The 14,917-nt window shown below is 41.5% G+C and overlaps 1 protein-coding gene across 2 annotated transcripts; it reads left to right on the plus strand.

Moving 5' to 3' along the window:
• Window positions 1–4,395: 4,395 nt before the first annotated feature.
• On the plus strand, window positions 4,396–11,264 carry LOC133882377 (protein TIME FOR COFFEE). 2 transcript variants are annotated; one of them, XM_062321533.1, is made up of 12 exons: window positions 4,396–4,816; window positions 4,930–5,337; window positions 5,435–5,616; window positions 5,709–6,018; window positions 6,117–6,528; window positions 6,622–6,682; window positions 6,791–6,889; window positions 7,007–7,274; window positions 7,360–7,426; window positions 7,535–7,601; window positions 7,694–8,065; window positions 8,159–11,264. In XM_062321533.1, the coding sequence occupies exons 1-12, from the start codon at window positions 4,720–4,722 to the stop codon at window positions 10,586–10,588; spliced, it is 4,773 nt and encodes a 1,590-aa protein (XP_062177517.1). In that variant the 5' UTR covers window positions 4,396–4,719; the 3' UTR covers window positions 10,589–11,264. The 2 variants fall into 2 exon arrangements, with proteins under 2 accessions (XP_062177517.1, XP_062177525.1); XM_062321541.1 differs by having other exon boundaries at window positions 5,712–6,018.
• The last annotated feature ends 3,653 nt before the right edge of the window (window positions 11,265–14,917 follow it).

Consider the following 14,917-nt stretch of genomic DNA (forward strand, 5'->3'; position numbering starts at 1 on the left):
CAACCCGTTTAGCTAATCGAGTTCTGTTCGAGTTGGCCTAAATGGATTGGGGTGTCAACCAGGTCAACCCGAATCTAACATGGCAACCCAAATTACCAACCCTAGATGATGGTGCAATATTTAGCATTGTTCTATGTAAACAAATGTATAAAGAACATAATAAACTAATTAAGTTATTGGGAATCTATGTTAACTTTGACTAAAACTAAAAATATATTTTTATTAAGAATGTTCTGTAATCACAAGAAATAACTTTTCTTAAAAAAAAAAAAATACAATTATACAAGGGAAAAGCCTATAGAAGGAAAGTAGTAGTTGATAGCAAGAAACTTGCCACGTTTTTTATTTGTTTCTTTTTATGCCATACAAAGGGAAGGGGAGATACTTACTACAAATTACATATATATTTATTTTATGTCAAAAGGAAAAGAGATTAAAGAAATCCACGAACCGTGATTTCTATATATATATATATATGTTTTTATGAGATTAAATTATTTTTGTGTTATTAACCAGTGATTTGCTAAGTTCCCTGCACTTGGTCAGATCATAGCATACCACTTCCATCTTTTAAATGAGCATTATTTATTTATTTTGTAAACTACCATTATTTTATTTATTCTTCGTTACGAAACGAAATTTAATAAAAGGACAAAAGCATTAAAAGAGAAGAAAGAAAAGAAGCCTAGTGACTTGTTTGCCATACGAGAAAGAAAGAGTCAATAGGCCAAGGGCCCACCCCCTTTTTTTCCAAGGCCCGTTTAATCTTTTTTTTTTTGATAATGTTTAATCTTTTATATATATATATATAATATATAATATATATTCATTCAGCAAAGGAGATACATGACAAGGGATAGAACTGAACCATGATATACCGCCACCCTGCACTTTCTCAAAACGTCGCACGTGGGGTCTTGTCCACGTGGCATATAACACGCGTGCCCCTCCTTTACATTTTCTCAAAAAGAAAAATTATTTTATTCTTTTTGTCCCATAGCACAGGCTTGGATCTTGTGAATTTTAATACCAAAGATAATTGTTTGTTTTTCTCCCCCCTCCCCCCCCTTTTTTAGTGAGCACGAGAGAACTTGTCGTGTGCCACTACCCCTAAAAAAGAGTTTTTTTTTTTTTTTTAAATGAATAAACTAATTAATATTATTTAAAATTAATAAAAAAATTATTAATACGGCATGTTAGGTCAAAACAATCCAATTTCCAATAGAATAAACAAAAACACCTAAGATAGTGACTCTTTCTTTTTTTCTTTTTATTTATTTTTTATTTTTTAAAAAGCAGGGGCTTTTTATAAAGAATTGTTTCCTATATTTTAGCAAAGGAAAGTGATTATTTAAAAAGAGGGGAGGGAATTTAACAAGGGTGGGGTAAAAGTCACTGCATGACACTACACGCTTTGTCCCACTCAGGAGACCTTTCTGATTTGTTTGTCTCTCCAGATTGCACCGTCAAAAATTGTAAGAAAAAAAAAATAAACCTTTTTTTTTTTTTTTTTTTTTTTTTACCTCTTTTCAAATTTTCACCCCACTGCCGCTGGACTCTCAACTCTCAAGAATATGTTTTTAGGGTTTTGGGTCCCACGTAAATTGCTTCACAGCTTCGCAATACCGGGTCATTCTTTATAGAGATAATATATAATTCTCAATCTTTCTCTTACTTTTCTAAATTATTAATTTAAGAAAATACTTCTTAGCTGTTTTGCAACTGCTTTTATGTTTTTTTTTTAATCATATCCTATTATCAACTATCTAACGAGCCTAATTTTTAATATTTTATATTTTATCCAAGAATACCATTAAATATATAAATAAAGGTCTCAACAGATAAACTTTTCTTTATTATTTTGCTGGGTATTCTCAATATTGTACAAGACTTGAGCGAGTTACTGCTGTTTTTTCTTCATGATTAACTGGGTAAGGTTTTTTTTTCATGATTACTAACATCTTCCATTTTGATCACACATTCTTGACCAAATTATAGTTTTTTTTTTATTTTTTATTTTTTTATTGAGATGAAACAAAATTATTATTGAATAATGCAACTTTTATTTAAAATGCTTATAAAATAATGTTATCACTAAGCTTTTATCAAATCTCAAATTTTTTTTTTATTTGTTTATTAATTTTCAAAGTCGACGCTAAATATTAAAACTTCTAACAAGTTTGTGAATAAAAATTTATATTGGTAATTATACAGCACATTTGGAGCTCAAATGGAAAATGATTCCTTTCGTTTATTTATATATTATCATGAAAAAAGAAAAGAAAAGAAAAGAAAGGGTTAGGGTGTTATAATAGTGATTAAGATTTAAGAAATCAATACTCGTACTTCTGTATCTTTGTGTCCCGGAGTTAATTCATTAAACTAATAGGTGGGGCCCTGGGGGGGCTCTGGTCTACGCGACAAGAGTGGGTGGTGCTGTTGTTGACGGCTAGGGTTAAGTATACGGTGATATTAAAAGCCACGGAGGCAATCGATGACGTAGCATACAGCCGCACACGTGGCAGTTCTTCTGGATATCATGATAGCGTTGCTTTTCCTTTTTTTTTTTTCTTCCTATTTATTTATTTTTCTATATATATATATATATATATATATTTTTTGGTTGTCTCTTCCCCTGAATTGCGAGGGAATGGCAACCCCCTAGCAAGCGACAAAAGGAAGAGGAAGGGATCCATTATGGTGGGTCAACCATTCCTGGTGGGCCTAGTCTGACGTGGACACACCAGTCTCTCGAATCTAATAGTTTTATCGATAAATGATAAAACGACTCGACCGTCTTAAAGAAGATTTCTTAACCACGCAACTTTTCCTTTTCTTTAGTTACAAAATATTTTGAATAGGTAGGTTCAACAAGTCTGGTGTCTCATATGCAATTATGCGCACCATAATTTCTGGGTTATATTTGAATTTTAAAATGTGGGTTATTACATTATTATTATTATTATTATTATTTTTCCCTTTCTCTTTCTATTGTACCCGTTGGAGCGAATTGGACAAGGGGATATATGAATTTCGTTAAATTAAGAAATTGGGTGACACCGTGACACGTGAAGCAATAGTATCGCCTGTCTAGTTCAACCCTTTGAGGTGCGTTGTAAGATTATCCTTCCCTTTCTAAAAAAAAGATATTTGCTGGTTTTGTGAAGAAAGTGGAAGGGTAGCCAATAACAAGATCCAAGGCTAGGAATAAGCAAGAGAACAATTTGCACGTGTCTGTATATGGCGCTGACACGTAAAGAAAATGACCTCGCCACGCTGTACAACTTTATGAAGCCCAAGTACAAGGATACAAATGTGAACTCCGCCGTAAGCGCGTGGAGTAAAAGCCGGAAAATAGAGAGAAGCTGTTTGCACTTTTTTTTAAAAAAAACATTTCTAATTTTTTCCTTTTGTTTAACTGCGCTGTAAAATTTGACCGCGCGAGTAGGTTTCCTTTTTTAAACTGCGGGACCCAGTACACGTCACCCTCCGCTGCCACATCCCACGAACGTGACAATAGGCCAACGCGAGGAAATAATTTCTAGATCGGCAGCTAACGCGGGACCCACATTTCTCGGAAGTTCCGTGACCCGAGTTCCCTCCCCGTCTCAGCCGTTGGATGAAATAAAATTGACGGTCGAGATCAGGCGCGCTGATCGACATGGACGAGCCTCCTGGTTCGGTGCCAGCTCGGACATACTTGTTCCGTCTCGGGGATTGTTAATTCAGTCTATCGCCACGTCAGATCGATCTATGGTGGAGAAAGCTCCTCTTACTGGTAATGAGGAGATCTCGTGCATTGGATAGCAATTCGGTTCCTTACCAGGTGGTCCCACGAGTCAATTTCTTGAAATATTTGCGATTGAATATCATCCGTAATAATTAAACGTGGAACCGAATAATGGATTTTGACCGGTTGGAACGATATTTTCTGCGGTCACCTAGATTCCTTGTGATCGTCATGTTGCTTTTACCAAGGTCTTCGTAACCGGCAATAGCCGGTAACGACATCTCTGGGAAGGAAATTCAAGGGCTGTTGCCTTTCCCAAACAGCGCTCTCGCTCCTCAGAGGCATATTTTATATTCATTCATATTATTATATTATTTTCAATTATTATATTGTTAGGAGTAATACCAAATCGGTAGTGAAGTAAACATGGAAGCTTACGGAGCAAGAAAATATTCTGACACGTGGCGGTAATGCGCGGAAAATAACGAGGGCAATGGATTGCACGGTCGCGATTTTGCCATGTTGGTTTTAGCCACTTATAACCGATGGATATGTCGTGGAGGGAACGGTCCCGATGGCCGCAAGTGGTGTAAGCTCAAAAATCGTGGCCGTCCACGAGGCGTTGGAGTGGGTATCGTTGAGAGTGAAATAGCGAAAAGATGATGAGGTGAGAGCACAAAGTGAGGACAGAGAGAGAGAGAGAGTTGGAAAGAGAAGGAGAAGCGCAACGCAGACTGAGGAAGAGAGTGAGAGAGAGAGAGAGAGAGAGAGAGAGGGAGGAGAAGATAAGCGAAAGCTGAGATCTTTTTCTCTTTCTGATAATACAGCTTTGTGGAAGATCTTTGATCTGCTGTATCGGTTAGCTCGGGACTTGCAATTTCCGGTAGCCGCGATACCATTTTCGGGGAATTATGGCGGGTTTCCGGTGATGAGCGACAAGAATAATCTCCTGGGTGTGGCTAATTTGGTGAAAGCTCGGGGAAGCAGAGATGGATAGGAACAGAGAAGCGAGAAGAGCAACCATGGCGGCTTCGAACGGTTTATCCAGACGTAGACACAGAGGTAGCAGCCTCAGAGACTCCCCAGGTGTGTAAATCTCCGTCAGATCTGAGGGTTCTCAGCAATACCCAGTTCTTCGGTTCGAAGAAAACGACTTCGTTTTCGCTGATTTTGATGGCTCTCTTACTTTTGTGGTGCAGAGGAGGATGGGCCAGTGGAGTTGCAAGAGACGGCGAGGCTGAGAGATCGAGGAGGGAACGGAAAGAAGGATCGAGATCGCGATCGGGACCGCGAGCGCGAGCGCGACAGGGATCGGCTGAGCCGGAGCAAGAGGAGGAGAGCCGATAGATTGCTCCACAGCAGAGAAGATGGCGGCGAGGAGAGTTCGGAGGAGAGCGTGAACGACGAAGAGGACGATGAGGACGACGACGGAGCCGCCTCCGTAAGGATGCTACCTCCGAACCCGCCGCCGCTATCGTCCTCGGCTACGGCCATGTCCAATCATCGGAAGAGCTTTCCTCCTCCGGCCAAAGTTTTTAGAGCAGCGCCGACGTGGAAAGCCGCCGACGAGATGATTGGCGTGTCGGTGCCCAGAAAAGCCCGGTCAGGTAGAGCGGTGGAGCCCGGTCGGCGTTCATAAATTTCTTAGATTTGGTGGATTTCCGTTTTGATATCTTTGCTCTGTTTTGTTGTTTTTCGATTCAGCGTCGACAAAGAGGTCGCACGAATGTTGGGCTTCAAGTGCTAGCGGAGTTGGTGCGGAGCAAATTCACCACCAGGCTTCGACATCGCCGGTGAGACCGAGCCACGTATCGATTTCGGTAGCGGCAGCGTCGCCAGCTCCGGCCTCGCCGTCTTCTTCCAATGCTTCGTTGCGTAAGAAGATGGTGAGCCCAAGTCTTTCACTTCCATGTTTGCTTTCTTCTTTTTGTTTTGTGAGTTGTTTGATCGATTAACGAGGTTCATTGTGCCGCTGTAGAAGCCCAATGGACCCAAACTGCGGCCTCCCAAATCGTCGTCCAAGTCATCGTCCTCAGCTCAGGATGAGATAGAGATAGAGATAGCGGAGGTGCTGTACGGGATGCTGAGGCAGCCCCAGGGCCCTTCCAAGCAAGAAATCCTGGCCAACGATTCCGTCAAGTTCGATCCAAGAGAACTCAATAAGTCCTCCGGTGATGCCAAATCCAGAGTCTCGTCGCCGATCTCAAACTCTCCCTCTGCTGCACCTCAATCATCGTCGATTCCACCTCAGAATTCTAGCTCCTCTGTCACTCCCATCTCCGCTGTTGGTGGGTACTCTGGGCGTTCTGAGCAGCTAATTACATTTCTTATTGTTCTGCGAGTGACTCATAAAATTTTTGGTTTTTTATTTTTTAATTCGAACCAGTGGCACCGAAGAGGAAAAAGCCGCGAGCGGTGAAGTACGACGATGAGAGCCCGTCGATTTTCACCGTCAGGAATAGTCCCATTTCGACCACGAACAAGGCCGAGATCGATCAGCCGGCGAAAATCGAAGCTTCGTCGTCGCCTAACTTGGAGAAGAAGCCAGGATCCGCAGCTGAAAACGGTGGAGTTCCGAACGATTTGGCCAATCCTCAAGTGGTACAGGCCTCGTTGGAGGCGCCGCCAGAGTCAACAGCCAAGGCGGAAAGCAACCCCCTATCGGATTCGAAGCCTTTAACGGGAGAGTCGGAGGGTAAAGATGTGGGCACCAGTAAGGAGGAGCCTCAGTCGCCCAAGAAGGAATCTCCTGTGGTCAGAGTGGATGATAATCGCGATGACGTGAAAGCGAATAAAGCGTGAGAGCTTCACAGATTTTTCTTTCATAACATTTCTTATCACTTTTTATTTTTCGCTGAGAGGTTAAGCTCTGAAATTCTGGTTCTATGCAGGAATTCAACGATCTCTGAGGTGGAGAGCCACAAAGAAGAGAAGTTCCAGATAGATCTGATGGTGGGGATCTTGTTCTTGCAACGAGCTCCTCTCATTGTTTCTTCACGAAATTCTTTATCTGATATTTGACTTTTTTTTCTTCTGTTTTTGGTGATGTGGGTTGTGCAGGCTCCGCCTCCTCCTCCGTTGAGATCATCACCAGAAAGGGACGGTGAGATTGATTTTGTGGCCGTAGATCCTAAATCTATGGTCACAGATGCTGAAACGGTGGGTGGGCCAGCCTTGTCTCTCTCTCTCTCTCTCTCTCTCCCCCCCCCCCTTATGTCTGGTATGGACTGTGATGGTTCTGAAATATATCGCGTTGTACTTTACTCAAATGTGCAGGAAATTAAGCCTGTTGTGAAGGAAGATGAGAAAGCGGTAAAAATATGCAAGGAAGAGGTGGTGAATGTTGAAAACGAGAAGGCGAAATCTTTGGCAGCGGAAGAAGCCCAATCACAGACGCCGGTCGTTGTTCGTAAGGAGAGGAACATCGACCTCCAGGTTGACTTGGAGAAGACCGATAGAGATAGCGGCACTGCTAGCGTAAGCGGCAACAAGTTACACCACCATGTTCAGAAGCAGCAGCCACAGCACGCTAGCACTGAAAGAAGTGATATTTCAATTCGATCTTTTTTGTAGTTGTCTTTTGGCCCAATTGGGTTTCTAATTCTAATTGGTTTTTGGTTTTGTTTCAGCCCAAACGAGCTCTCTACCTTTGCCAATGTCTGTCCCTGGCTGGCCGGGCGGTCTTCCTCCAATGGGGTACGGTCGGCTTAATTTGTTATGTAATCCTTGCTCTTTCAGTCATTAGCAGTACATCAGTGCTTTTGATAATCTTCTCTGGGGAAATGACACTCTTTTCATCAGCAGATATATGGCACCTCTACAAGGAGTTGTATCCATGGATGGCAGCACCGTATCTCCTGCTGCTGTACAAGTATGTCAAAATTGGGTATATTTTTTTTTTTGGTTATGTTTAGGCTCTTCAAGTTCCACCTCTTGTGCTGACGAAGTTTTCAACTTGTGCAGCCACCGCATTTGCTTTTCTCTCAACCTAGGCCAAAGAGGTGCGCAACGCATTGCTACATTGCACGGAATATACTGTGCGACCAGCGACTTGCGAGGATTAATCCGTTCTGGCCTGCGGCAGCTGGGTCTGCATCACTGTACGGGGCTAAGCCCTGCAATCTCAATGTGGTGCCTCCGGTAGAATTGCATGGAAACATTCCAGTTAGGGGGGTGAGCTCCACCCAGGATAAGGGGCAAGGTGTTGCTATGTTTACTGGTCATACTGGGAAGGATAAAGGTTCTCAAGCAGCAGCGAACATTGTGGATGCTTCCCAGAGAAAGCCAATTTTGCTTCAGACAGCTCTGCCCCAAGGAGCGCCTAGTAATATCTTGGTACGATTTAATTTTCCGAGTCTGTATTTATTATGATTGTGTTATTTTTGCGGATGGTTTCTAAATTTTTGTGCTCTTTGTATTGAAATTCAGCATGGCCCTACTTTCATCTTTCCTCTGAGCCAGCAACAACCTGCGGCAGCTGCTTCTGCTCGATCTGTTTCTGTAAAGTCTCCTCCTGCTGCTGCTGGTAGTGCTGCTTCAGCAAGTGCTTCTAATTCTGCCGCAGTAAGTGCCTCAGCGACGGCAGCTGCTGCAGCAGCACCAATGGGCTTCAACTACCCAAACATGCCTGGGAACGAAACTCAGTATTTGGCAATTTTGCAGAACAATGCATATCCGTTCCCAATTTCTGCTCATGTTGGGGCACCGCCAGCTTATAGAGGAACCCATGCTCAGGCGATGCCATTCTTCAATGGGTCTTTCTATTCTTCTCAAATGCTCCATCCTCCGCAGATTCATCATCATCAGCAGCACCAGCAACCACCTCCTCAGTCACAGCAGAGCCTTCAAGGTCATCAGAATGCAAGCATTTCTAGTGGTTCGTCGTCGTCTCAGAAGCACTTGCAGAATCAGCAGCAGAGGCCACATGGAAATGGTGTCAATGGTGGCGGTGGAAACGTGCAAGGCTTTCCTGCCCCCAAAAACCAGTCTTCACATCGACAGCAACAGCAGCAGCAGAACCAGCATGTCCCTCACCAGGCTCGCCAACTTGAGTCTGAGATGGGCGCAGAAGATAGCCCTTCTACCGCTGATAGCCGTGTCTCTCGTGCAAACATGAGTATTTATGGTCAGAATTTTGCAATGCCGATACACCCTCCCCCCAACTTCGGTTTTATGACAACTGCAATGATGGGCGGTGCCAGTGGCGCCGCCAGTGCAAGTGGTAATCATACTGAGAAGAAACAACAGCATGGATCAAAGGCTGGAGTGGAACCTACATCATCTCAAGCTTTTCCTATGTCTTTTGCTTCCATGAATGGTGCTACTACCACTCCTGGTCTTGACATTTCATCCATTGCACAGAATCATCCTTTTCTTCATCATAATAATTATCATCAGCTCATGGCTGCCACCGCTGCCCAAGTGACTCAGCAGAAGAAAAATTACCGTGTTTCTGAAGATGGGAAAACTGGAGGAGGTGATTCTTCCAATGTGGAAGAAGAAAGGAAGGCCATGCCAGGGAAGGCTTCAGCGACGGTTGGACAATCCATTGCCTTCTCTAGGCCAGAGTTGGCTGATACCTCAGTAAAGGGCAACAGTCTCATTGACAGCTCACCCCGAAGTCTCAACCTTGGGTCTGCTCCTGGCCGGGCGTCCGGTTCTGTTATGCCTGCTGCTATAAACACAGTGAATGCTCCTAGTTCTCAGCAGCAATTGCAGCGGAATCAACCACAGCAGCAGATGATTCAACTTCATAAGCAGCAGCAACAATTTGCTGCAGCTCGAAGCAAAACTCCAGCGACGAGTAATGGGAGTGTTTACTCAGATCATCACCTACCTTCATCGTCATCTATGGCCACAAAGTTTAGCAATGCTCTATCTTCTTTTCCCCAAAACCTTGTCCAAACCAGCAGCGGCAGCCCATCTCAGTCTCCTCAGTGGAAGAGTTCTGTACGGACAGCCACTACGCAAGTTCCTTCTCCAACTCTGTCCTCTTCAACCTCCTCATCCCTAAAAAATCTCTCTCAACAGCAAGGAAGGACCCAACAAAGTCACACGCAAATATCTTTTGCGGCTAATGCAAAATCTTCAACACCACAAGGGCAACAAGCCCCCAACGGCAACCAGTCCCCATCTCGTCCAGTGATGGTTGGCTCACCCACAACTTCCTCCATGTCGAAAAGCGCTGGTGGAAGCCCCAGGACTACTGCTTCCACTTCCACAGCCAACAAAGCTGGCCAAGCTTCTACGTTGTCGTCTCAGCAGGCGAAGAACGTCTCTTCAGTGCCTAGCAGGAAGTCATCTCCAGTTGGGGGGAGGAATGTTCCATCGATTCTTGGAAACCCACACATCACCTCTACTTCGGACAGTGCAACTAAGCCTCAATTGCCACAACAGCAGCAGCAACAGCAGCAGTTAACAAAGCATGCGATTCAGCAAGCCCATCTATACATCTCTAACGCCTACATACATGCACAAGCTTCACATTCAACTGGTAATACCCCTGCAGCACCTGCAAGTGGGTTCTATCTTCAAAGAAACCGCCGTGAGCAGCAGCAGCTGCCACAGGGGTCATCGGGTGCATCCTCAACTGGGATGTTGTCGATGTGCCCTCCCGTTACACTTGTTAACACGAGCACTTCCGATCCTGCCAAGGTAGTTGCTGCTGCTACAGCTGCTAGCAACATGAAAGGTGGTGGCTTACCGCCACAGGGAATTCTCCATGTTACCCAGTTTGGTGCTGCACAGTCCTCCGGCAACCCGCATCAGCTTTTGCCTGCTAGCTATTCCTACGTGCGTGCGGTTCCCACCCCAGTTCAGGTGAAGCCGGCAGAGCAGAAACAACCAGCTGTTGAGTGAAAAGCACGTCCCTTGGTGCTTTACATCGCAACCCCCAGGGAAAAATGCCTAAAAAGTTCAGTGAGCTAGTTTGTATCAGGAGCAGTTTCTTGCCTAGAAAATGACCACTTGCATACCTTCTGGCAGCCTGAAGAAATGGAAGATGCTAACATTCAAGGAATCACGGCTGTGGGAAAGGCATTTATGAGTCGGACCCACAATTTTGGAAGTTAATTGAGTCGAGTGGGAAAGATAGTCCTCTGTTGAATGTGGTTGGGATGTATTCATCTGTGTACACACTTGTTCATAATCTGACAGGGTTGATCGTGGAGTCTAATTGAAAATTCGATTGATTTTGATGGGGGTTAAGATTGGGGGGGTGGGGGGGCAATGGCACGGAGAAGAAAGTGGGCGGATCTTTTGTAGGGCAAGAGAGGAAAGAAGGGTGGTGTCATGGACGAAGGCGAGGAAGAGCAAGACCAACCTTTCTCTTCTTTTGGGGCTGTAATGAAGGGGGGTTCCTCTTTTGCTTTAGTTATTTCTCCTTTGTTTTGGGTTTTAGTTTTCAAGGAAGAGTAGTAAAACAGCAATCTTTTGACATATATATGCAATGGAGGGTGTATATGTATGTATATTTGTCTGGCACATATAGGAGTGTAGCCCTCTCAATTTTTTTTATTTAAAATTTGCAATCCAATCTTTGTTGCCTTGCGTGGTGATGATGGTGCTGCTGCTATTACTTAAATATATATATATATATATATATATATATATATATATAATGATGCCCTATTATTCTTAGAGAGAGAGAGAGAGAGAGAGAGAGAATGCTGAGAGCTTGTTGTATCTTTGGGTGGCCCACTTTTGAATATTTTCGCATCGTTGTCTGTTTGTGGAACTGTCAACTATGGAAAGGAGATGCCAAGTGACATTTGTGCTGGCTTTGTTATGTTTGGTGATGTAAAGAGATAGATATGCGTACAGTTGGATGCATGGCAGCCTAAGAATAATCCCCTATTTTCTTCCAAGGAAAAAAAGAAAAAGAAATGAGCTCTCTCTCTCTATTGCTTAAGCCTTGCTTGACGTGGCCCCATACTTCCCCTCTAGTCCCTATATAGTTGGTGTATTTGGATATTGCGATCGATGCTGATTTTCCAAAATTTATTACCGCAAATGCTCTTTGACAAAAAGCAGTAGGTTGTTGACTTGTTGAAAAGGTTAGAGTATCTTCCACGTGGCTCATGCCCATGATTATTTGTCGTAAATCATCCTTGCTTACTTATTAAATCATTAAATGGTCCTCCTTGCCTCCCAAGTTTGCCCTTCCCGGTGGTGGTCCTCCTCCTCACTCCTCACTCCTCACTCCTCAGATAGCAGCTTAACTCAAGAGCTAGGCAGAGCGGTTGGATCTTCCAGGCCTATATAATATCGGACAGAGACACTTGTGACATAAATTTATCTAATGTACGTGTATCCATGTAGGGATATGCCTTTTCTCTAAGCTTTACCCTCAGCTTCACACGTGTTGTTTTCATCTCTTTCTATTTTCTGTCCAATTAATAATGGTTGAAGAAAGAGAAGGGCAGCCTTAGATCAGATCTTTTACCCCACACTTCAAATTTAATTTTTTTTTAAAAAAAATTGTTTAGAAATATCATGCCCATCCTGAAATTGCTTAGAATAAGGAGGTGACAAAATTTTGATCACTTTATTTCTTCTCTTTCCTCTTTCGATGATCCGAAACACTAAAAAGTACTTCTTTTGCTTTTCCTTTTTGAAAAAAGAAAGTATGATTCCTCAGTGAAAAAAAGTAATAATTTCTTCTCATCCTTTTTCGTTTGCTCATCTGTAAAGAAAATCAACAACAAAAACAATGCTTAATTCTTGTCGAATGTCCGGAGCCTAAAATGGAAGAGGTAAAAGAGATCATTGTAAGTTCTGGCACTAAAAAGGGTAAGATGAGTTTCAAATTTAAGAGTATAACGTAATTAATGTTACACGCAAAGAAGGTAAAAGACTATATGCTTTCTTAACTCTCTGTGTTTCCTATGTATAATATATAATATTCTTTTATAGAATGTCATGTCATGCAATTGCTAATGTGCTAATATGACACATAATTCCTCATTTTTCATTAAAATAAAAATAAATAAATAAATAACGATCGCAAGGTTGAACTCAGCCAACGGACGCATATATGCAAGAACGAATAGAAAAAAAAATAGTTGAAAACTTGTCAGAGTGGTCGGTGTGAGAACTCCACGATACTTAAGTTAACAAGGTACGTAAAGTGCGAGTTACTCTAAGGAAGACACTTCGGGTATTTGTGGTAGAACGGTTATATGTTGATACTTGAAATGATTACATATATATACTCTCCTTAGTATAGGGCGTCTACCACTGGATTAAAGCCTTGTCCAGTGTGGTGTTGAAATATGGCTTATTAACATTTTATGACCGTAATATGATGTTGCATTGTTGCGTTTGATTTCATACTCATCGGTAGTTATGACAAAATCGGAGATGATTATTATATCAAAACAAACAAAGAACGTGACACATTAAAACAATAAAAATTCTAAGTTGAACTACGGTTTCAATGGCTTATAATAAAGTGTTGCAGAATCTCATCATCAAAAGAGGACTCTCATCTTAGAATAATTTAGACAACATGTGTTTATTCATCAAATTTACTCTCATTGAAGTAGAAATCACTTAAAACGATTCACTGACCAAACCCAAACCCAAATTTAGGGTAAATCTCATTTATTGAATTATTGAAAACAATATAGGGCAAGGCCCATTAATTGACCTACTTAAAATAATATGGTGCAAAGTCCATTTATTGTGAATGAATTACTTACTGAAAAAAATATAGGGCTACGCGCCCATTTATTGACCTACTCAAAAAAGTCTAGGGCAATACCCTGTTTGTTTATTGAATTACAAAAAATACAGTTGACTCTTCAAAATTAAATAAAACATAAACTAAATACTAATAACCCCCATTAGTAATTAATAGGACCTAAATAACCAATTTTCGGTGCTGGGCTTACATCATTGCGCCACACTTGCTGCATTCTTTAAGCAACTCTTTGTGCTGGCACGCTAGCCTCCTTCCGTAGTCTGATTGGAACGCGTGGTTTGAGTTTAATTAACCTGGTCCAAATCACAAGCTCTTGAACCAGCTTTCTCGATCTGGATTGACAATTCAAATTTTAGGGATCATAATGAGATGGTGACCTAATTCAATCTTTAGGTAAGTCCAGGTGTGGTGGGTGGCATCTTATTGGATAAGCAAAGAATGGGGAGTAAATCCTTGCCAACAATTTTAGTACCAAAAGTAATCTCTTTTAAGAGCCCAAAATGTCAAAAGTAATCTCCTTCTTTTTATTTTTGTCTTTTTTTTCTCCCTTTCATTGTTATGAGAAAATACAAAATCTCGAAAATAATAAATTTTACAAAACTTAATGGTGGTGGCCTAAGGGATTATATTTTGGATTGAGATTTTCGTTGTTCCTTGATTTACTTGGGTGTACTTGGCGTGCAACCAAGTCAGTAATTTGGAGTTTCCCCTTTCCCCCTTTTCCCATATTTGAATAGAAAAAAAAAAAAAAAAAAATCTGTAATTTGGAGCTCAAATTGCTATACTTATGTGTTTGATGGCAATTTATGTGATGGATTGACTTCTCACCACAAGATGAAGAGAAGTGGATTAGGATCTCCTTAAATTTTTTGTTTGGATTTGAAAGAATTCGGACAAGTGATTGTGAAAGAGCACTAATAGAATCCACCTGATCGGATAAATAGTTGGACAGCCCAATTTTTATTTGGTCAGGTGAGCCCCATAAATGCTTTCTCACATTCACCTACTCGAATTTTCTCAAATTCGGACAGAGAATTTGAAGAATCCTTATCCGAAGTGAAGTGCTATATATCATTATTGCAGGCCTAAATTTCAATTCTGGTTTTGAAAGATATAAACAAGGATAAGCAAAAATACCAATTGAAAGAATAAGTTTAATTGAAAGTTTTTGATTCAACAATTATTATCATAATAGACAGTAATAACAAAAATAGAGTGACATAAGTAATAAATCAAAACTCATCATTTGTGATATTTAATCATCCCGCGATTCCGAATTAATGGATTAGATTCATTGTGCAACTCTTAAAAAACTAATATTTTACTATAATATTAGTTTATATATATATATATATAAGGTCATGAGTAATATTTCTTACACAATTCTTACACAAGTCTAATAACATTTTTTTTAAGATCAACCATTGAATACTTAAGACCCACATGTAGAAAAATAAATCTAATAGTTAATTATAAAAAAATAA

Source organism: Alnus glutinosa, chromosome 1, assembly GCF_958979055.1.
Source record: "Alnus glutinosa chromosome 1, dhAlnGlut1.1, whole genome shotgun sequence".
NCBI lineage: Eukaryota > Viridiplantae > Streptophyta > Magnoliopsida > Fagales > Betulaceae > Alnus > Alnus glutinosa.